The following is a 24,862-nucleotide window of genomic DNA, read 5'->3' as shown; positions in this document are numbered from 1 at the left end:
ACAATGGCTGTCAAAGACTACTGAAGCCTTTATTCCTGAGTTGCTAATGTTATTTTAAGGAAGCTGCAGTGGCTTAGTGGTTAGTGTGCCAGACCTAAGACCGCAAGGGTGCAGGTTCGTATCCTATCATCTGACCACCTGGGTCAACTACCATGGTGTCCTTGAGCAAGGCACTTTACTCCAAATGCCTCTGGCACTAAATAACCTACTTATGTTGCCATACCGTCAAGCACCAAACTAAACCAAACCAAAAACTTTATTCAAATTTCATCAGTTATGGTCCCAAGTATGGCCCACTATGTTCTACACCACAATTTTCATACAGGCTGAACTAATGGCCAGTCAGGGCTTGCAATGCAATAGACCTTTGATAACAAGGCACTCTGAATCAACAAGAGGCATTAATTTTAATACCATGCATTATTAAATTAATAAAATTCAGTGACATATGAATAGGTTGGTTGTGGGGAAAACAATAATTATTATTGAGCATCATCGTCTCCAACATTACTGAAGAAACAGCTTTCAATAACAAATATATAAATTTAGTTTAATGTCGTTTACCTAAAATGTGAATATATTGATCAATCAAAATGGGATTGCAAAATTCTCTATGCCAGGCATACATTATGCAAAAATAAATGTTGCACAAATTACATACTTTAATCTACTAAAAAAATGTTATTAATTTTCATTGATCCATCACATATCTATCTGATAACGGGGCAAATATGTTTGATATATTCATTCTATAAGACATTTTATGATTAAGATAAGATATTTACAATGCAGCTTACAAGGACTGATCATCTTAAACAATTGCAACATTGCTTACATTGGATGAACTGAATTAATTTAAACAGTTAAATGGTATGAGAAATAAAATGTTAGATCAGTTTTATTAATTTATCCTATCTTTAGAGCAATTGTTTTTTTTCTTATGTTGAAATTATTTTGTGCTTATGATTTTTTTCTTATATCATGTCTATCAGTCAATGTCAACATTCAAATAAAATTAGTATATATAGGAAACTTATGAATTCTTGATTTTAAAGCAATTTACCCCCAAAAATATTCATTTAAAACTATGGCAGATACCTTAAAATTGTTGTTGTTGTTGTTTTGGGTTTAACACCATTTCTTGGCACAGGATATTCTATACATGGCGGTCAGAATAATTGGTGGAAGACAAACCTGTTGAAAAACCCTCACAAGAACCAATGACTCACGGGAAGCTACTGGCAGCTTTCTCACAAACCCACAACGGCAGAGCCCAAGACTCAAACCCAAGCAGACAGAGGTGAGATGGCAGTGACTGGTAAAGGCAAGCAGTTTAGACCACTAATCTTAAAATGACAACTACTAAAGTCTATCATAGCCAATAGTTTTCATTTTTTTTAGATAGAGGGCTCTGTAAGAAATTAAACTACCTTTTCTATTTCTTAATGAAAACTCAATTAGTGTGTTCAACAATCAGCGTCAAGTAACAAAATAACCCATTATACCTGTATGAAACTCAGGGTGCATTAAAAAAAATTGTTCAGACCAGACATTTAAAGATGTCCAAAAACTTGGAGTGATGATAGTAACTCTTTTGGGGCAGGGATACAAGGGAAATGGATTGGTGGGATAGACATATGTGGATTAGACGCAATAAATAAGAAGTATAGGACACTGCTAAGGATACTGAGTTATTTTGTAATATCTACTTGTAGGTTGTTACTCAAGATAATTTTTACATCTGACTTTCAGCTATCTTTTCACCGAATTTGTATATAAATTAGTTTTTAATGATCTTGACATTCAACACGAGACAACTTTAAATTCTGTCTACTGGTGCTGCCACAAAATATATCCAGACACTATAGCAATGGGTGCATTGCAAAGGGTTCTACTCTCTATATATTCATTTAATATAGCTTTACACCAAAGAATCCTTGTTGGAAAACCAAAGTCTGGAGATGAGTTTTCACGGGAAATAAACATTCCAAATCATGACATTTATGCCATGGAAGTCAAGGTTAGGAAGATGGGCAATGATGGGTAATAACTATTTTAATGTAGAATTCTTGAAATTCAAGTCATTCAAGGTCTCATCAATGTTAAGCTCCATGACAAATTAGGTTGGAGACCAACAATGTTTAGTAAAGTTGTTTTGTAGAAATCTTGGGCCAAAGGAGGGATGTAAATGTCATGGAACACTGGAAATCAAATTCACTCAAGGTTTTATCAATCTGAATATAAAATGGTTGAAATCCAACAAATTTTGGTGAAGTAATCTTTTGAAAACCAAAGACAGATTGATGAGTAATCAGGGGCCATAACTCTTCTATAAAAGATCAACCTACTCTATGTTACATATAGACTTACGTGATAATGTTCATAGTAAATTGCATCAGAATATGTTGAATAGTTCTTTGGATATGCTGATTACAAGCAACGTCACATGTGAAGATGTAAAACTTTTCGACAAGGGTCATAATTCTATTTGAATGGAATTGACAAGACAAGACCACTACAAGGCACATCCCAGGCTATGAGATAATGTAAATTACATCAGAATCTGTTGAATAATTCCTGTGCTCTGCGAGTTACAAGGCTCTGCCATAGTGCAGATGTAATACTGATTGAGAAAAGAACAAAAACTTATTGAAAAGTGCACCTAAAAAGAGGAAACCTTTAAAAGCATATCTACATGTAACAGACAATTCGCATAACAAGTGGCATCCAATTTTGTGTAAGGGTTGCAGAGTTTAGCTGGTTAAAAGAAGTGTGTATGGATGTGCAGACAGACAGACAGTTATCAGTATCGGGTTCCTGTATCTTGATGCAAAGCCCATGATAATGAAATGAGTGATTTAAAATAGTGACATACACAGAATGAAGGTGAGAGCATTCATAACTTGCAAATTTTTAAACAAATCTGTGAATGATATTCAACATAGTCTTAATTATCGATATGTAATTCAAAAATAATTTTCGATGTATGTGGTACTGAAAGTTTTAATTCTGGATAAAATTTCACACATGACCATACAAATATATACTTTCATGAATCTTCTATACTTAAGCTTGTTTATTTGGGGCTTTTTAAAAGTCGAAATGTAAAAATAGCTTAACCTCCACTCCATACCTATGTATCCATACTTGTGTTTGCCCTTTGTACTCCGCCCCACGTCACACAAAGCACGAATGTCCTTCTCTCTAAAACCACATTCATTGTTAAGCACCATGACATATTTCTCATTAATAATAAACCTGGCTGAGGGGCATGCATCATTTTCACCAGACAAAATTTCATCTGGATATTTATTGTCATCTGCATTCTGAACAAGCTCCAGCACGAAGTGAGTGTCCTTACTATACAGATCCTTGGACAGACGGTCAAGACTTCGCCCCAATCTCTCCTGCTGAACCTATTGTACAAATGAAATGATACTATAAATATATATTTGGCTGAATGATAGATACAATAATATATTTTTAGCAAGACCTTTGATTACATTTGCCTAGCTATGAAGAATGACTCACTGAGACCCAGTTATAACACACATCAATATATACTCTATTTGTATTCTGCTTCCTTAAACAAAAGGATTCATTCATTGAGAGAATGTTGCCAAATATTAAGAGAATGTCACAGATATTTGCATGAGGATCAAAAGCATCATTTGTCCAGAAAATGTTGACATACAGTGAAGGTCAAAAGGATCATTTGTTTAGAGAAAGTTGACATACAGTGAGGGTCAAAAGGATCATTTGTTTAGAAAAGTTGACATACAGTGAGGGTCAAAAGGATCATTTGTTTAGAGAAAGTTGACATACAGTGAGGGTCAAAAGGATCATTTGTCCAGAGAAAGTTGACATACAGTGAGGTCAAAAGGATCATTTGTCTAGAGAAAGTTGACATACAGTGAGGGTCAAAAGGATCATTTGTCAAGAGAAAGTTGACATACAGTGAGGGTCAAAGCGATCATTTGTTTAGAGAAAGTTGACATACAGTGAAGGTCAAAAGGATCATTTGTCTAGAGAAAGTTGACATACAGTGAGGGTCAAAAGGATCATTTGTCCAGAGAAAGTTGACATACAGTGAGGGTCAAAAGGATCATTTGTCTAGAGAAAGTTGACATACAGTGAGGGTCAAAAGGATCATTTGTCCAGAGAAAGTTGACATACCGTGAGGGTCAAAAGGATCATTTGTTTAGAGAAAGTTGACATACAGTGAGGGTCAAAAGGATCATTTGTCCAGAGAAAGTTGACATACAGTGAGGGTCAAAGGGATCATTTGTTTAGAGAAAGTTGACATACAGTGAGGGTCAAAAGGATCATTTGTCTAGAGAAAGTTGACATACAGTGAGGGTCAAAAGGATCATTTGTCCAGAAAATGTTGACATACAGTGAGGGTCAAAAGGATCATTTGTCCAGAGAAAGTTGTCATACAGTGAGGGTCAAAAGGATCATTTGTCTAGAGAAAGTTGACATACAGTGAGGGTCAAAAGGATCATTTGTCCAGAGAAAGTTGACATACAGTGAGGGTCAAAAGGATCATTTGTTTAGAGAAAGTTGACATACAGTGAGGGTCAAAAGGATCATTTGTCCAGAGAAAGTTGACATACAGTGAGGGTCAAAAGGATCATTTGTCTAGAGAAAGCTGACATACAGTGAGGGTCAAAAGGATCATTTGTCCAGAGAAAGCTGACATACAGTGAGGGTCAAAAGGATCATTTGTTTAGAGAAAGTTGACATACAGTGAGGGTCAAAAGGATCATTTGTCAAGAGAAAGTTGACATACAGTGAGGGTCAAAGGGATCATTTGTTTAGAGAAAGTTGACATACAGTGAAGGTCAAAAGGATCATTTGTCTAGAGAAAGTTGACATACAGTGAGGGTCAAAAGGATCATTTGTCCAGAAAATGTTGACATACAGTGAGGGTCAAAAGGATCATTTGTCCAGAGAAAGTTGACATACAGTGAGGGTCAAAAGGATCATTTGTCTAGAGAAAGTTGACATACAGTGAGGGTCAAAAGGATCATTTGTCCAGAGAAAGTTGACATACCGTGAGGGTCAAAAGGATCATTTGTTTAGAGAAAGTTGACATACAGTGAGGGTCAAAAGGATCATTTGTCCAGAGAAAGTTGACATACAGTGAGGGTCAAAGGGATCATTTGTTTAGAGAAAGTTGACATACAGTGAGGGTCAAAAGGATCATTTGTCTAGAGAAAGTTGACATACAGTGAGGGTCAAAAGGATCATTTGTCCAGAAAATGTTGACATACAGTGAGGGTCAAAAGGATCATTTGTCCAGAGAAAGTTGTCATACAGTGAGGGTCAAAAGGATCATTTGTCTAGAGAAAGTTGACATACAGTGAGGGTCAAAAGGATCATTTGTCCAGAGAAAGTTGACATACAGTGAGGGTCAAAAGGATCATTTGTTTAGAGAAAGTTGACATACAGTGAGGGTCAAAAGGATCATTTGTCCAGAGAAAGTTGACATACAGTGAGGGTCAAAAGGATCATTTGTCTAGAGAAAGCTGACATACAGTGAGGGTCAAAAGGATCATTTGTCCAGAGAAAGCTGACATACAGTGAGGGTCAAAAGGATCATTTGTTTAGAGAAAGTTGACATACAGTGAGGGTCAAAAGGATCATTTGTCAAGAGAAAGTTGACATACAGTGAGGGTCAAAGGGATCATTTGTTTAGAGAAAGTTGACATACAGTGAAGGTCAAAAGGATCATTTGTCTAGAGAAAGTTGACATACAGTGAGGGTCAAAAGGATCATTTGTCCAGAAAATGTTGACATACAGTGAGGGTCAAAAGGATCATTTGTCCAGAGAAAGTTGACATACAGTGAGGGTCAAAAGGATCATTTGTCTAGAGAAAGTTGACATACAGTGAGGGTCAAAAGGATCATTTGTCCAGAGAAAGTTGACATACCGTGAGGGTCAAAAGGATCATTTGTTTAGAGAAAGTTGACATACAGTGAGGGTCAAAAGGATCATTTGTCCAGAGAAAGTTGACATACAGTGAGGGTCAAAGGGATCATTTGTTTAGAGAAAGTTGACATACAGTGAGGGTCAAAAGGATCATTTGTCTAGAGAAAGTTGACATACAGTGAGGGTCAAAAGGATCATTTGTCCAGAAAATGTTGACATACAGTGAGGGTCAAAAGGATCATTTGTCCAGAGAAAGTTGTCATACAGTGAGGGTCAAAAGGATCATTTGTCTAGAGAAAGTTGACATACAGTGAGGGTCAAAAGGATCATTTGTCCAGAGAAAGTTGACATACAGTGAGGGTCAAAAGGATCATTTGTTTAGAGAAAGTTGACATACAGTGAGGGTCAAAAGGATCATTTGTCCAGAGAAAGTTGACATACAGTGAGGGTCAAAGGGATCATTTGTTTAGAGAAAGTTGACATACAGTGAAGGTCAAAAGGATCATTTGTCTAGAGAAAGTTGACATACAGTGAGGGTCAAAAGGATCATTTGTCCAGAGAATGTTGATATACAGTGAGGATCAAAAGGATAATTTGTCCAGATAAATTTGGCAGATATTGACAGTGAGGTAAAATTTGTTTATCTAAAATTAAGCTCGTTTTTATCGAAGAGAATTTACTGAAATGGACTTCACTGGATAGCCAATACATATATAAAGGAAGGTTGCCAGGAAAAATGATCATATTTACATTCCGCAAGATTAAATTTTATTTGTGTTCATATTCAACGAATCAGGGATATGTATCTTCATGAGGCAAAAACAAACTTTGATAATGAATAACATATACAGGTCCTGAATCACTTGCTAAAGCCTGGGATTATTGAAATGACTCATGATGATGAATTCACACTAGATAAATATAAGAGAATATATTCCTCAAATTGCAATTAAAATTAATTTTACACGAAGTATAATGTTTTGTAGGGTAAAAGTCTGAAGGTAATATTTAGAAATTTGTTAAAGACCAGACATCTTTGCAAAGTTATGTTCAGCCATCAGAAAGAACCAATCTGAATCAGCTTGCATGTATACTGCCATACTGCAAACAGTATTGACCCTGGTGGCAGGTCAGTGTCTATATTGTTTGTTCTGCTGATTACTAATAACAAACTGCACAGACCCAGATATGATGGGGCATTATGCAATAACATATCTGGGTCTGTGCAGTTTTTAATTGTACTGGACTTACAAGCAAGTGTATATGATACAGTTTCATCCTATGAAGGATAACTTATAGAAATCTTGTTGCCTCAGGTAACATTCATATAAAGGACAATATTGTCTATGACACAACCCTTATTATTCCAATGAAGACAATATTGTCTATGACACAACCCTTATTATCCCAATGAAGACAATATTGTCTATGACACAACCCTTATTATCCCAATGAAGACAATACTGTCTATGACACAACCCTTATTATCTCAATGAAGACAATATTGTCTATGACACAACCCTTATTATCCCAATGAAGACAATACTGTCTATGACACAACCCTTATCATCCCAATGAAGACAATATTGTCTATGACACAACCCTTATTATCCCCAACAAAAATCCCAATGAAGACAATATTGTCTATGACACAACCCTTATTATCCCAATGGAGACAATATTGTCTATGACACAACCCTTATTATCCCAATGAAGACAATATTGTGTATGACACAACCCTTATTATCCCCAACAAAAAATCCCAATGAAGACAATATTGTGTATGACACAACCCTTATTATCCCCAACAAAAAATCTCAATGAAGACAATATTGTGTATGACACAACCCTTATTATCCCCAACAAAAAATCCCAATGAAGACAATATTGTGTATGACACAACCCTTATTATCCCCAACAAAAAATCCCAATGAAGACAATATTGTGTATGACACAACCCTTATTATCCCCAACAAAAAATCCCAATGAAGACAATATTGTGTATGACACAACCCTTATTATCCCCAACAAAAAATCCCAATGAAGACAATATTTTTTATTAACTGTACGATAAAGATGAATGAACCTGCATAAGCCTCTTTCCATCTTCATTCAATTCTACACCTATTCCAAACTCATCTCTTCTGATTTCATTGATGAGAGTAAGGCAGGGATCCTGTTCCTCAGCTATTTCCTCTTCTGACTCTTCTTTGAGACTCTCCAACTCCTCCTTTTCCACACCTTCTTGATTCTTTTCGCTGTCTGTTCCATCAGACAAAATACCTGTAGTCTCATCTGTTCCTTTGTCAGGAATGGCTACTGTATCAGTAACCTCTATCAGTTCCAGGTTTAGGTCCTCTTTAATTTCTGTATCAATGACTGATGCATCATTTGACTTTTTGCACTCAGGCTTGCCTGCAAATGGTCGCAATTTTCCATGAGAAAAGCAATAAGCTTCACATGAATAATGTCCAGATATATTTTTATCTCTTTTAATCAACAATTTCTACAGTCAATGGTTCTCTTCCTATCTACAGGGATGTCTTTTCAATAAATTGAGTGTTTGGGAGCCAAAGTTTCTTCTGAAAAGACAATACCCTTTACTTGTTCTTTTTTCTCCATTCAGACCTCAAAAATATGTGCCTCCTTATCCAGAAAAGAGGTGGACCTTTGTCTTAACTATTTTTGCTAACAACAATAAGCATGAGTCTCATTATTATTATTAACTATTTTTCTTCCTCGCTATTTTTATCAAAGATTCATCAGGTAACAAGCATGGAAGAATATTTTTAATAATTTGAAGTTTACTGAGGAAGTACAAGTTAAACTGATTTTTTGAGTATCTTTTTGATGACTGTAAAATTTTCTGACAACTCAGTGTCTAGAGCACCTGATTGTTTTATGTGTCAGTGAACCAAATGGTCCATTACATTCAAGACAGTTTGTCAGAAAGACAATACAGCTTGAAGGTACAGTGTAGTTTTTCTAATACTGGGGATAACCTGAACATAACAAAGTAATTAGAGCCATACAAGTAAGTAAATGTGACCTCCAAAATATTGACAGCTACAGATTTGTTAGGAAAACAACATTTACACTGGGAATGGCCTATAAATAATAAAGTCATAAAAGTAAGAAGGTCACTACAACCTTTTCTTTGATGTGGTTTTGAATGATGCAAGGAATGAAATTGATATCCTTCATATAGATAACACACTACAGCTGGAGATATGCCAGGAGAAGAAAATAATTTGCACAGGAGTTATCTGTAAATTAGAGTAAAAAAAGAAGGTAAATGTGACCAACTTTGCCCCTGGTAAATTAAAACAATGCAGGAAACAACCTTACAGTTTCATGAATCAGGACTGTGCAAAATTGACTTCCCATGCAGATGTGACTGTTATTAGTAGGTAATAAATATGTACTTTATGTACTGCAAAGTGAGACAGCCAGGTCTGCTGTATGAAAACTAAAGTACATGCATGCAATTTTGTATATTAGCAGAGTTGGTCTGAACAAGATACACTGGCTGTTAAATAAAGGCACCTTTTCATTTACTGCCTAGTACCAGATACATTTATTCAGCAGAATACAATAATAAAAGTGTTTTCTTTTCATGGGGGAGGGTGTCATGTAATGTGACACTATCATAATACATATGGTATTGAAGACATATACTGTAATCTAACACAGATTGCAATATTCAGCTTCTTTTTTTGAATGATTAACCTGCTCATTTTACATATACATATTTAGTTGCCTATATATCAGAATGACAGCTACGTTTTAATTAACACACATAAAATTAAGTTTCTTATATTTAACCCATGTCCCACAAAATGGCAGAGAAAACATGAACTTTTAAAAGGAGCCTTAATTTTACCTCAATAAACAAGATAGAATACATATCCACTACAAGTTATTAAAATTTTAATATAATTAAACAAGCTGATTTTAATTTACTTCTCAAAAGTTATTAGGGAACATATGGGTATAAGGCTACACCAGCTTTAACTCCATGTAACATGTTGTATAAATGTTATTTGATCAAGCAATGACTCTGACACAGTTCCTGTGGACTTTAGCTCTTTAGAAAACTAAGAAACTGCTTTGATCGAAGAATGGTCTTGAATATGTTGAAAATTGGGAGTAAAAGACAAATTTAGGAGGCAAAACTTAACTGACTTAACATAAACATATTGGTTACAGAGACTGGAAATCTGAAACGTCAGGTCATGATGAGGCGCAAAATTAGTCTCCGTGCCCAAAACTAGTAAATTACCTGTCAGACAATCATAATGACAATAGTTCAAAACCAGTAAATTACCTGTCTATCCATAATGACAACAGTTCAATGGCTAGTCAAGTTTCAGTTGATTACTTGTCTGTTAGTGAAGGACAAGTGGATATGCTGTGGGTCTAAAAAATGTCTCAATCTAATAGTCCTTCTGGCTACAAATCGGTTTATGTTCAATTCTAGACCTGCATGAGTAAAGCAACTCAAGGGCATGACTAAATAGGCAATCCATTAAAAGTTGATGATAATGTGAACAGTGTTGGATAATTAGTTTATTAAAATTGATACTAAAAATGAGTAAGATAAAGAACATCATGCTACACTGGGAGGCCCTAGTATCAATTCTACCAAACGAAAAAGATAAGACAATGAAGTGGATGGTCTATTAATCTGAAGCCCTGAATCACTCCACATTATTACAGCTGATACTCCATACTGAGCAAGCTACTCTTAACAGCTTTTGGTGGTGCTCTACAGTTTCATATTTTGCATCGGGTTAGGATTTTAAAGAAAAAGAATTTCCCTGGCTTTCCTCACTGGTTATACTGGCTATTTAAAAAAGACCTTGTATATCTTAGGTATAATGCAAAGAACCTTTAATTCCCTTTATTTTGGTGTATGACTGATGGGTTTACTATGGGTTATAGAGTATACAGCTTGGCCTTACTTCAGATGTGCACCTTTCAAAAAACTGCTAACTCTACTTGGTCATTTTCACTTCCTGAACTTCACAGGTAAATTGTATAAAAAAGAGCCGATAACTTTTTTACATTTTATATATTTGGTAATTCATTCATTGCACTTTCAGAAGCTGGTATTGTCTAGTCTGGCAAAATTCATTTTCCCTATTTTAATAGCTGCTATGTATAGTGTACTTTAGACTAATTCCGGCTGTTTTTTTAACACAAAGGAGCAGTCATTTGAGTTAGCAGTGTGCTTAAATCATGTAAAATTTCCAAAAGTACAATATCCAAAAGAAATATCATCCACATTACATTAATGTAGTATAGAGGTATGCCAACATTCTCTCCACTATGCATGTTTTAAATGCGAACTACTTCACCTTACATACGTCGCTCTCTCAAAAGTACATATCATCTGGTGAGTGCCCCTTTTGGAGTTGCCAATTATTTTCTTCTGCTGTCATAAACTGAAGTACAAGCCAGCAGTAAAAGATGTGCTTCTTTTTGTTTTATTTTGAAAATAGGCTTTCTTGTTGTATTATGTCTCCCCCTTTCATTTACTTTAAAATAGTAGATTTTATAGTTTTCTTTAAGCTGTTGCAGGAATAAAAGTAGCAGTTCTAAATATGGTGCCAAGACTATTCAATTAAGATAACAAAGTATATTTTCCAACCTGACCTTCCTGTATCAGAGTATACAAAAACAACATGCATTCTAAAACTAAAGAGTAGCTACAACTGAAGAGGCATATATTACCTTCAGACTCTCCCTCTTGACCCTCAGGTTCATTTGACAGTACCTCGGAAGCTTCCATATTTTGTTTCTGATGGGGGTCAATAGGGGATCCCTTTGTTTCACTCTCATCTTGAGATTCTGGCTCATCATCACTGAAGTCGGACAGTATCACACTGCTTGAGTCTTCAGTATCTGTCTCTTCTTCACTCTCCTCCATTGGCTGTCATAAAAGAAATGACAATTTTAAACAGCAAAACCTATTTATAATGGACACTAAGTGGACCATTATAATGTATCCTTTGTGGACAGATACATTCTTAAAATAAATGTGTAATATGCAAGAAACTAATCTCCTTTATGAACAGTTCATTTATACCAAGGTGAAATATGCAAGTAAGTATTGTATTTTATGAATGGGTTTATAAAAAGTAAAATTAGAAACTGATTTTTTTTTATGAACAGGTTTCTTTTTTCTAAGGTGTAATATGCAAGCATTGTCCTTTATGTACAAGTCTCATTTTATAAAGGTGCAATATGCAAGCTAGCAATGTCTTTTATGAACAGGTTTCCTTCATATAAAAGTATCTGCTAAGTCTGGTTCAACTACATGCCCTGAAATGTGAGCTAAACATTGTCTGAAAATGTTTTCCAGGTTTTGGGACAAGGGTAAAATTAAACATTAAGTAACCAGTAGCACATTTGTGCAAGCTACATTTTTAATCCTGTTGGAAAATCAATTACCAGGCTTTTAGCCTAATTTTCATTTGAATCTTGCAATTTCGGCCTTCACCTCTTTAAAACTTTGTGATGTCCTTTATACTGTCATCACTCATGGTTAAACCTGTGCAATGTCTACCTGTATCCTTGTCAGAAGATAGGTATCAGAGGTGTCTCATTTTGGTCAGTAACTTGGAGTTCTTAACTTTCAAAAATCTTTGGTATAAACAATTATCAACTATGCTTTTTGTCATGCAGCAAAACCATATGAAAGGTTACAAGTTTGCTACTTGCTTCTGTGTATTTTTAACCCTGCTTGAGATCAAGTGGCCCCTAAGAGATCAAGTAGCCCCTAAGTTTGAGTTTCCACTACAAGCCAATCAAGTTTTTAAAAAAATGTAATGTCCTTTGTGATAGGATCACACAAATTCTCAAGATTATTTCAACGTTTTATCATTTCAGGGTCAGGATGAGAACAATGGGGCAAAATGAGCCTTTAACTTGAATCTACAATGCATTTAAGTGTTACTACATAATATCAATATGTATATCTTAACCACTGGAGTATTTCAATCAAATCCTTGATTTAAGAAAAGGGCCTCATGGCATGATGTGTCTCAAAATGTATTTTCACAAATTATGCTTTTCAGCTCTCTTATATGGCACATATTCTTTTTCAGCAATCAACTGTTTTTTTTATACATAAAATGTCACAATATCTGATAGCCTTTCACCTGTGTAAGTATTAATAGTCCATAACCATGGCATTGCTCTTTGGTATGTATGAATTAGAGTTTAACCACATGTCAGTATCAACTTGGCAATATAATGCCACTCAAAAGTTTATTGAGCAAATACAATGCTATGAAAGATTGGCATTCTAAATGCTATGCAAGCACATTTTTGTTGAGATATTAAAATCATTTATACTTTTATAAATCAATGATTTATCTTAAAATGGTTAATATTAAGAATGTTAAATATGAAGAATTGCATAATGCACTGCATTTCCTAAAAAAGTCCAGGAATTTTTCTTCAGTACTTCGTCATAAACTTGATGGTATGTAGGTATGTACTAGCAGGTATGTACTCTGATAAAGTTTCATCAGGTTTGCATTAGGTAATCCAATTTGCGATCAGCACAATACCACCTAAAATTCTGGTATATATTTCAACTGACTTGGTATATTCATTCAAAGTACTAATGAAAATTAGTTTGTTCTCCTTCAAATATATTTAAGAAAAAGAGTTTAACAGCATTATCTTATTTGAACAGGTAACTTTAATATGAAGGTGTCCACTAGCTAAAGTTTTAATGTATTTTGCAAGGATACATTGTTTCCAGAAGAACATTTTTTCCCACCTATGAACCAGGTTATGATGTAACAATAGCTTACAAATGCTGCTGGGGCAACAAACAAAAAAAAACAACAACCCACAGTTGGGGAGCAAAAATGACAAACCTCGCCATGGAGAAACTCTTCCATATCTGTTTTCTGTATTTGTGATTCTGGAAACTTGCATTTATGCTGCAACTGGCGTGTCCATTCTGCTATTCCAAGAAGACAGCCCAGCTCCTGCAGGCGGTTCTGTTCAAATGGTGACTGGCTTATCTCCATCAGCAATGCCTTAGACTTGGTTGATCCAACAACTTGTCCAAGTGGCTCCAAGAATATCTAAATGCAGAATGACGTTTTAACTTGCATTGTTGTGACAGCTAAAAATGGCATCTTGCCATATTATTTCATTCCCTATTTTGTATCTGTACTTAGCCAAGTTCTCTTACCAGTTTTCAATAAAAGACTCTAAATTTGAATTTGTTTTAAACTTCTGTTACTGGGATAAAACAGCTGCACCAAGAAGTACTAAGCAAATTCAACAGCAAGATGTCCTGTATAAATTACAAGTGAAATCCTTGGATGGTCTAGTGAAACATTCTAAGTATCTTATCTGGGACATGTTAACTTCTATTAATATGAATTTTTTTTGGACAACTGCAGATTTCTGATTTACTGTTAGTGAGTAAGATAAACTCTGTTAGATTAAATTGGTTCCTTTCATGACTGAATAAAGTTAGGAAATGCAATTACTTACGGTAGAAGTTAAGACCAACCCTATGAAAAGTCACCAGCAATGAAAAGAACACCTGGTAATCACTGCCTCAGAGCTCATAGCCACTGTCACTGAGCACAGAAACTATAATGTATTTATCAGCTTCAGTGCTAATATATCAAAGAGAACACCAGGCTCTGCAGAAATGCTGGCATCACCATTCAATAAAGATGAGGACACCAGGCTCTGTAGAAATGATGGCATCACTATTCAACCAAGATGAGGACACCAGGTTCTGTAGAAATGCTGGCATCACTACTCAACAAAAATCAAAGAGGATACCTGGCCCTTTAGAAATGCTGGCATCACTACTCAACAAAGATGAGGACACCTGGCCCTGTAGAAATGCTGGCATCACTACTCAACAAAAATCAAAGAGGATACCTGGCCCTGTAGAAATGCTGGCATCACTGCTCAATCAATATCATAGAAGACAACTGATGGTTCTTATCTTATTCTTATTGCTGTACCTGATAATATAACTAAAGGTTGTGGAATCTGAAAATATTATATACAAATAAAGCAGTTGGTTGTAATGAAAAGATCTTATTGTTGTTGTTGTTGTAGGGTTTAACACCATTTTTCAGCACACAATAGGCTATACAAGGCGGCCAGTATTAATGGTGGAGGAAGAACCTGGGAAAACCCCCGGAAAGAACCACCGACCCACAAGAAGCTACTGGCAAGCTTTCTCACATACCCACATTAGCTGTGTCTGAGACTCGAACCCACGCAGACAGAGGTGAGATGGCAGTGATCCGTAACGCACAGCACTTTAGACCACTCCGCCACTCAGGGCCCCGAAAAAGATCTTAACATTACAAGATGTATACATTAGTGTTTAAGAAAGGCATTTAGTAATTATAAAATCTTATTAAGAACGGCTTTTTCCCCAGTGAACAAACAGATCCACAGACTGTAAAACTTTAGCTGCAATCAGAAATACAGTATCTCCATTACATATTAGAGAAAAACCATAAAGTGAACCTGACATTTTGATCACGAATAACAAAAAATTGGTAGCATCAATGAATCAATGCATAGAAATACTGCCTCAAATGTGAAAGTTCAAGAGCTTTTGGTCAGAACGCTTAAACTCCTATACATGAAAGTTAAAACATTAAGTGAAAACTGTTATGAGTAACCCACCTGTCATTTCTGACCACAATCATAATGCAGAGATCCATTTTATTATATAAACGCTGTCGTGAGTGACCACCTATTGAACATGACCATCAACTATGATATCTTGGCAATATATGCATTTCAACACTGCTATGAACGACCGCATTGCAAAAACATGGATAAACTCCACCGACCTTTATTTAATCCAATTACTGCTTATACATTTGTTTTTTTATATAAAAAAAAGAGGCTGACTACTGGTATCTGAAACTTTGTAGGCATGCTTATGTGTTTTATATTTTATTGTAAACCAGACTAAAAAGCCTGTAGAATACATGTAGCCTGGTTCCTGGCCTTATCACAACTACAAGTAGGACCCAGTATCCAGGTCTGTAAATGACTGTATTGTGAGAACAGAGATGGACACCATTGACTTTTATGTAATCATTTGTAACAATGACCGCTTGAATAGTAAAGACTGTTCTGATCAAAAACACACATGAAAAGAAGAACAACAAAAAAAAAAGGATTCTGGCTACTAGTTTATATATAGTGACAGATGGTACAGTCCGTAAACCAGGGTAATGAACATGTCATGAGTTGCCATTGTGGTGCCGAAATTAAGGTAGTGGTTGTGTATATTGCTTGTGTTTAGAGTTCATCTGTATTGCCTTGGGATGAATAAGGTCTTTGTCTATTAAACCACCAAGTCTGAATCATTTGCAGAATTTGATTGACAGTGTTAAAGGCTTGTGATGTATTTTTTTGTGTTCCCGATGTTATAGTGATTACATCCCAGTCACCATGCTGTCATCTATTCAAGTTGGTGTGACCGGGTTATACACTATGTTGACAGAGTTAATCCCTGTGCGTCTTCTTTGAATTAAGCTGTTGACTCATGTCCCTAAGTAAATGATTCCATTTCTGGATGAGATAACTTACTTTTTATTTCAATAATTGTTAGATATGCAAAGCACATGTACAGATTTTTCATGTTTTCCCAAAGCCTAGTCAAAACGGTCTTTAAAGTGCCTTAATAACAATAGAAGAACCTCCAACTAAAATGAGACAAATTTTTATGCTGGAGAAAATAATTATTGTAACTGAAAGAAGTGAAAAAGAGCATACCACTTGCAAAATAGTGGTTTAAATATTGGCAAGCAAATATAAAAAAATGAATTATAGCTTCATAATGATTAATGCCATGCATGAGAGAACCTACAAAAGGGTTTGAAAGATATATGCTACTGACAATTTTTAACCAAAATCCAAACTGCTAATGCCACCAATGGTAACATACAAGTGACATATGTCTTGATTCCCAAAATACATAGGCACAACAAAAAGTTGTTTACTTAAAGAGTGAAATTATTATTTTTATTATTCCAAGTAAAGCATCCTCAACAATAACAAACTCTTGTTGCTCTAAGGTAATCTATTTATACATATAAACATGCCTAGCAAATTTCATTGGTCTACCTTGCATGGTGTTTGCTATAATCTAGAAAGTGCTAAAGTGTGTACAAATTTAAAAATAATTGTAGTGATCTGAAAAACGAATTAGGTCATCTACACATGAACATGATGGAGTCTGTAAAATTTCACAGCTCCAAGTCCAATAACTTTTTTGCTATCATGCTGTTTGGATTAACAGCTCGATGTCCAATAGTTTCATGTTATCATACTATTTGAATTTAAGATTGACATGCAGATGGAGAGCTACATGCCGTTTTCCCCTAAATGCTACCAGAGTGAAGGCATAATAATTGTGATTTACTGTAAAGGATACTTAGCTTGCTGGCTATAGCTTGACAGATGAAAAGGGTATTTACCTTGTTAGCTACAGCTTGACAGATGTAATGGGTATTTACCTTGTTGGCTACAGCTTGACAGATGTTAAGTGTTTACCTTGTTGACTAAAGCTTCACAGATATAAGGGATATTTACCTTGTTGGCTACAGCTTGACAGATGTTAAGAGTTTACCTTGTTGACTAAAGCTTCACAGAAATAAGGGATATTTACCTTGTTGGCTACAGCTTGACAAATGTTAAGGGTTGGCCATGTTGACTACAGCTTGACAGATTTAAAGCGTATTTACCTTCTTGGCTACAGCTTGACAGATATAATGGGTTTGTGTGATTAGGATTTTTAACAAAGCTTTAACAATTTTTCAGTCATATCACTATAATGTCTGCAGTGTGGCAGTTTATAGTGATGTCTAGCACTGGGGCATCATGCCGCAGACATGTAGCATGATGTCCCACCCAGTCACATTATCCTGACACCAGGCTGACCAGTCCTAATACTAACCTCTTAATGCTGTGTAAAGGGTTTACCTTGTTGGCTATAGATGTAAAGGGTATTTACCTTTGGGGCAAAAGCTTGTCAGGTATATTTGTTTTCCCTTTTGACTACAGACAGACAGATGCAATGGGTATTTACCTTGCTGGATACAGCTTGCCATATGTATAGGGTTCTTATCTTGTTGGCCACTGCTTGACAAATGTAAATGGTACCTACCTTGTTGACTACAGCCTGACATATGAAAAGGGTATTTGCCATGACGGCAACATATAGACAGATGTAAACAACATTTACCTTGTTGGCTACAGCTTGACAGATGCGTATTGGTATCTTCACCAGACACTGCAGCACAAAATATGAAGCATAATGGTTGGTGGAACCAGCTGAGCTTGGTGGACCTCCTGAAGGAAAAAACAATGCACATTCATTTGCTGATACACAGAGAAATATTCCTTGGGTTCTTCCATGCTAGTCAGACAATTATTATTTCTTATTGATTATTTGCAGTATTTCTGCTGAATGCAGAGACACACCAATGATTAAATGTAATCTGCTTCTTTGTAATGTTTTACTACTACCGTCTATTTCTTTTGGAGCTGAAAAAATATATATCTGGATACATCGAAACAAAATGAGGAACAATGGAAGTTGACCAATTATATTTTAATTTCAATGCTAACTTCATACAATCCAGTGAAACTTTCAAACATCTGAGAAATTTGACAGCATTAAAGTTCAGGAAAATATCACAGTTTGTGCTTTACATAGGCAAAGATATTCTTGAATAATGTTAGTCACTATTTATCCATGAAAATATCCAATGTAATATGTGGATCAAATCATTTTATCTACTGTTAGACACTATTTTATACTGAACATAGACTAACATGAAAGCAATTACCACATCTGATGTAAAGATTAATCATGAATAAAACATGAGTATAATAAATGGTAACATTATCTGCCCACTTTGTGCTTAGTAGACCTAAATGTACATACTAGTTGGGTATGGCAGACTGTAGATTATTGATGAACAACAACCTCCACCTCTGGTCAAGGTATCAGATCTTTAACTAAATGTGCAGAAACCATTACTTTCTTGCTAGGCTTGCTACCAAAAATGCATTGAAACAGACATAATCGAGAGTGTTCTTCTGGTCATGTAAGTGCTGTGCTTAATTCTGGCTTCAAGAACTATACACACTGTATCAAAAGATTTTATTTATTTACTTTTCATCTGTATAAGGCATTTATTCATCACAAGCAGGTTTCAATGTACCCTTCATTGTAACAATGTGCAAATCTTCATGTTGCAGCTGCCTCCAGAAAACTCATACCATAAACCAGTATTTGCAAAGATAAGACAATAAAAGAACAAGTGTACCTGGCCTGATGCATTGTGGGTCACCTGCATGCAGTTTCATCAGTGTTGACTTTACATGGTTGGCCAGTAAAGCTGTTGGCAGATTGTCCATTCCTTTCTTGGTTGCCACTAGTGACACCAGCTGACCGCAAGTCAATAAAACATTTTTCTGTTCAAGAGCCTGGGCAAACAACTCCTCTGATGCATGATTTGTCAGTTTGATCAGACGACCTGGACAAGTTTCTAGGGCAAAAACATCCATGGTTGCAATTCTTCCACCTATTAAAATTATATACAAATTTGCAAACAGACCAGAAACATAAAAGTAGATTTATTTAATGTACATATTTAGGTGTTGCAGATGGTGAGCAAAAAGCACAATACCATCATTACCACTATTCTGACAAGGATTACACTTTTTGAAGTCTTAATGGCATTTGGGGGAGGGAGGTGGTTGTTTTCTCACCCAAGGGATCCTTTTCTCAATAAAAAATAGCAGTAAATATTCACTGTAAATATATCAATGCACTGTATTTTATGTGGAGATATCAGGGATATCATCAAATTTAAACCTTCCAAGTAACAACTTTATTCATATAAATTTTATATTAGTTCCAATGGTTTGCAAAAAATGTAATCAGGTAAAAGAAAAATGAAAGAAAACTGAAGTGTAATCATCAGAGTTACCAATGCTACTAGATAAAATATGCTGTAATAGACTTACTATTTTCTTATATACAAAAGTTTTAAATTTTGTCAGGTTTTCAGTGTTGCTCTAATAAGGTAGTTTGTGACTGTCAATAACAGAGCCAGTTCCTAGACTTGCCACTATTGTCATAGCTGTAAACATCATATACAGTATGAGTAAAGCATACATGCAATATACCCAAAACATCATATACAGTATGCAGAATGCATACATGCAATATACCCAAAACATCATATACAGTATGCATAAAGCATACATGCAATATACCCAAAATATTATACACAGTATACAGAATGCATACATGCAATATACCCAAAACATCATGCACAGTATGCATAAAGCATACATGCAATATACCCAAAACATCATACACAATATGCATAAAGCATACATGCAATATATCCAAAACATCATACACACTATTCATAAAGCATACATGCAATATATCCAAAACATTATACACAGTATGCATAAAGCATACATGCAATATATCCAAAACATTATACACACTATGCATAAAGCATACATGCAATATATCCAAAACATCATACACAGTATGCATAAAGCATATATATATGTATCTTAAGTTCAAATACTGCAGATCTGTACTCGAACTCATAATTTTCATATATATAGTAGACCATGTTTCATCGCTTCATCTCAAATGTCTCTAAAGTTACTAAATAGAAAGAGTGTGTGTGTGTGATTTGGATTTTTAACATAGCTTTAAAAAAAATTTAGTCATATCGCTACGATGTCTGCAATGTGGCAGTTTATAGTGATGTCTAGCACTGGGGCATCATGTCGCAGACATGCAGCATGATGTCCCACCCAGTCACATTATCCTGACACCAGGTCAGTCAGTCCTAACACTAACTTCATAATGCTGAATGCCAAGCCAGGAAGCTTTCAGTACCATTTTTGTAAGTCTTTGGTATGACTTGACCTGGGATCAAACCCATAACCTTCCGTATCTGAGGCAGACGCTCTAACCACTAGGCCACCAGAGTGGTACTAAATAGAAAGAAAAGCATGGCATAAAACTTAAAATTCTAACCATGACTCCAACCTTGAAGACATGTCCCCAGTGTGGTACATGGCACACCTGCAAATGATGATAAGCTTAGGCATTTTGCCCAAGTTCACCAACATTAATGCTGACCAATAAAAACATTGTAATGATTTGCAGTTTCTTGAAATAACAGTAATTTTTCTCATTTAAATAAATGGACATTTTCACCTCTAATGTTGCCCAAGATAGAACTTAACTCCTCAACCATTCACAATGACTATAGTCTGATCAACAAAAGACCGATAATTTTTCTCACATTTTGACATACTACAAATTAACTTTTGAGAAGCAACATGTACTTTTTCTGGAAGTGGTGTGTGGCAATAAATACTTAGTCTTGTAAAATAAAATGTAAAGAAAATACTTGTTCACTAATACTGGCAAATTATACCAAAGAAAACCATGGTCACTACATGGAATGAGATGGGCATACAAATTATAAACTGCTTTATCTCTCAAATTTAAAATTGTAATGTAACTTATTTTTCCAACATTCTTCAAAGAAATACCAACACACAATGCTTCAGAACCTATGTAAATGTTCCAGATTTACTTGGTGGGAGTAACATTTTCTGAGTAATCTTTGAAGTAATAGCCACTATATGGCTACCATTTCAAACACAATGCATGGCAATCACCTCAATATGACACTACCACTGGGGCATAACTGAAAAAGCAAATTTTTAAGTAATTATGTTATCCAAGAATACTTACCCAATCACATTATGTTAGGAATATTAGCCTGCTACCCTGTGAATCCATCCCTTTCCCTGCCTATTTCAACAGACAAAGACAATAACTCTTGTCCATTACCTCCCCTTGGCACCAGCAGGTGTTGCTAGTTTTTAGCTGAGCAAGATAGTAATGAGGATGCTTGCATGGCAGAGTGGTTGGGAGGGCTTTTAAGTAATGTGTGTGTGTGATTGGATTTTTAATGTAGCTTTAACAATTTTTCAGTTATATCACCACCATGTCTGCAGTGTGACAGTTTATAGTGATGTCTAGCACTGGGGCATCATGCCACAGAAATGTAGCTTGATGTCACACCCAGTCACATTATCCTGACACCAGGCCAACCAGTCCTAACATTAACCTCTTAATGCTGAGCGCCAAGTGAGGCAGCTGTTAGTACCATTTTTCAAGTCTTTGGTATTGAACCCACGACCTCTCACATCCGAGGCGGACACTCTAACCACTAGGCCACTGGAGCGGTTTTTAGGTAATGTAATTGAGTAAGTATTTTCAGAGAACATAATTTACTTATAAATTTGCTTTCTCCTTCGAATATACTGTAGTCCCCCTCTTATAAGGTCACCCCTAATGCAGCAGGGAAGTGGCCTTATAATGCGGGTGGCCTTTCTAGAGGGGGATGACAAATGCGAATAGTAAATACATATGAAAAAAGTCACAAGTACATTTAATTTTAAATATTTAATATTTTAATTAAAAAATCACATGCAAGATGTGAAATAAATGTAAAACAAACTTTGTCATCATTTGCAAAAGAATGCTATGAATAACCAGTGATAGTTTTAAAACTGTCTTTATAATTATGTTACAGTTCACATCACGTCACTTTGTTGGTAACAGTCTAAAAAACAAACCAGTCTCATCACATTAAAAATATCCTTGCTGTCATATCCCCTGCATATATCGTTTAGTCTTTTGTTCCAATCTTCGACAACTTCATTATTAACATCAGCTGATTCACCGCTAATGACAGAACACTTGATATTGTGTCGCACTTGAAATCTGTGCAACCATCCGTTGCTTGCGGTAAAGTCGTCATATCCCAGTTCAACTGGCAAAATTTTTGCTTTTTCTTGTCTTTCAAATCAGGATACAAACGTCTCCTGGCTCAAACAATCTTCCTTTCTCCGTCCATTTCACCTTTCCACTTCTGCAGAATTGTTTCATTATCTTTCACGATATTGTTTATCCGAGTCTTCCCAACGTTAGTTTTCTGCAAGGATCCTCGACGACACCACCCCATCCCCCCGGTCCGTTGAATTACATTCACGTTCTCCTCTAAACTGAGAATTTTTATTTTCCTCGACGACATGTTGATCTTTTTGCAGTAAGTTATTCATGTTGCCAACTACAATACTGATAAAACCATTTTGTATGCTTCTAAACAAATTGCCGTGTTTTTAAAGGAAGTGATCTTGTCACGTGATTCGTTAGTCGCAGTCTGGTACCCTATTGTTTTTATACATTTCTTGAAACTAGGTGAGAGAAGCCTAAAGGGCTTCGATATGTACCATTAACATCATGCAGATTTGACCTCGCGGCCGCTAGGATTCGTAATTTTGACAATTATTGTCAGTAGTAATAGCCACTGATTACCAAAGTGAACAAGCTCAACATCTTACTAAGGGAAGCCATAAAGGCTATTAAACCATTTTCCTGCTGACTTTGGTATTGTACATCGATACTGCCACTTCTCAGCTTTTACTACTGTTCGATAATTGTATTCTTAACAATTATCAGAGTGACTAAACCGGACATCTTATGATAACACAGCAATAAAGCTAATTGGATTACATGTACGTACCCTTTTGTATGGATTAAAATTTGAGTCTTTCTCGGTTTTTATTTGGCTTCTCGTGAGGCGTAAATGATATGATATTAACCTTAGTGGTAAATGTACTTTACTCAACACTTCTTTCAGTAACGAAAACCTGACATCGGGAAACAGAAATCGGATTACTTAACACACGTTATGAATACAATACTGGTTCTGGATACATATTCAAATAAAATTCGGCCGCTTGTGAGGGGTAAATTTTATGATTTTGTACTAATATGCTGGCCGCTGGTCGCGTTAGGTGGGTGGCCTTTCGCGAGGGGTACTTTTGAACACAAACTCGTCGGTGCCAACAGATTCTGGCCGTAAGGAGCGGGTGGCCGCTGGTCAGGGGGGCCGTTCAAGAGGGGGACTACTGTATTACCCAATCACATTTCATTAGGAGAATAGGAGGAGGGAATGCTGAGCATCTGGCCTCTACCTCAGGTATCCTTCAAGGCAAGAATAGCTGAATTCCCCATGTAAATGATAACCCATTTGCCTAACTACATAAGCAACACAGCCTGGGGTCACTTGACCTTAAACCCTAACACAAGGTAAACAAGATCGATATTGAAATCTTCTTACCTATAAAATTCCACCAACAAATCCAGTGAAACTAACAGGTTGTGTTGATTGATTTAGTTGGGTTTGGTGGCTGTATGTGCTGCCGCCACCGGACCAACTAGATATAAGGTCTTCCTCTGAGATGCTAAACCTTTAAGATTAAAACTTAATAACGTAAACTCCACATGCATGTCACAGATCAAAATGTTATGTTTGTAAGTGAGGCTCGCTGAGATGGCTTGAAGCTTCTGAGCCATAATCTTTGTGAGACAACTCTGATCTGCCAGAGTACTGAGCATAAAACCCACTTCAGCCATGAAGCAATGGCTTAAAGGGGTGATATCTGCATCTCGACTCTCACCTGAAGGAACAGGCATTTAATTGTGGCACAACTTGTCTCTGTGTGTTTCAAGTAGTGCTTGAGAGTGCAAACAGGATCTTGCATGGCTGCTGTTCTCGACCTATGGAACTGAATAAGCGACTGACCACTCTTTGGTGACCAGTGGCTAGTAACCAATTTAGGCTACAAAGCCTGGTTGTGTCCAGAGAACCACTGAACTTTCCTATTGGAACTGAAGAAAGTGTGGGTCAACAGAAAGGGCATGCAATTCACTTACTCTGCATGCAGAAGCTAAAGCTATCTGGAAACATGTCTTGTATGATAGAACTTTATCGA

The 24,862-nt window shown here is 36.0% G+C and overlaps 1 protein-coding gene across 1 annotated transcript in view; it reads right to left on the bottom strand.

The window, feature by feature from the left end:
• LOC149780853 (uncharacterized) overlaps nt 1–24,862 on the bottom strand; it is a 137,616-nt gene that overhangs the window by 80,328 nt on the left and 32,426 nt on the right. Inside the window, exons 9-14 of the mRNA XM_089937937.1 lie at nt 19,294–19,551; nt 18,204–18,310; nt 13,831–14,043; nt 11,672–11,870; nt 8,022–8,350; nt 3,134–3,416 (exon numbers count right to left, since the gene is read on the bottom strand). Of these exons, the coding sequence (XP_089794063.1) occupies nt 3,134–3,416; nt 8,022–8,350; nt 11,672–11,870; nt 13,831–14,043; nt 18,204–18,310; nt 19,294–19,551 (1,389 nt within the window). The remainder of the gene's footprint in view (nt 1–3,133; nt 3,417–8,021; nt 8,351–11,671; nt 11,871–13,830; nt 14,044–18,203; nt 18,311–19,293; nt 19,552–24,862) is intronic.

This window comes from Sinohyriopsis cumingii, chromosome 16 (genome assembly GCF_028554795.1).
Source record: "Sinohyriopsis cumingii isolate HCF-2022 chromosome 16, ASM2855479v2, whole genome shotgun sequence".
Taxonomy (NCBI): domain Eukaryota; kingdom Metazoa; phylum Mollusca; class Bivalvia; order Unionida; family Unionidae; genus Sinohyriopsis; species Sinohyriopsis cumingii.
Note: the sequence above shows the minus strand (reverse complement) of the source record. Positions and strands in the feature narration are given on the sequence as shown.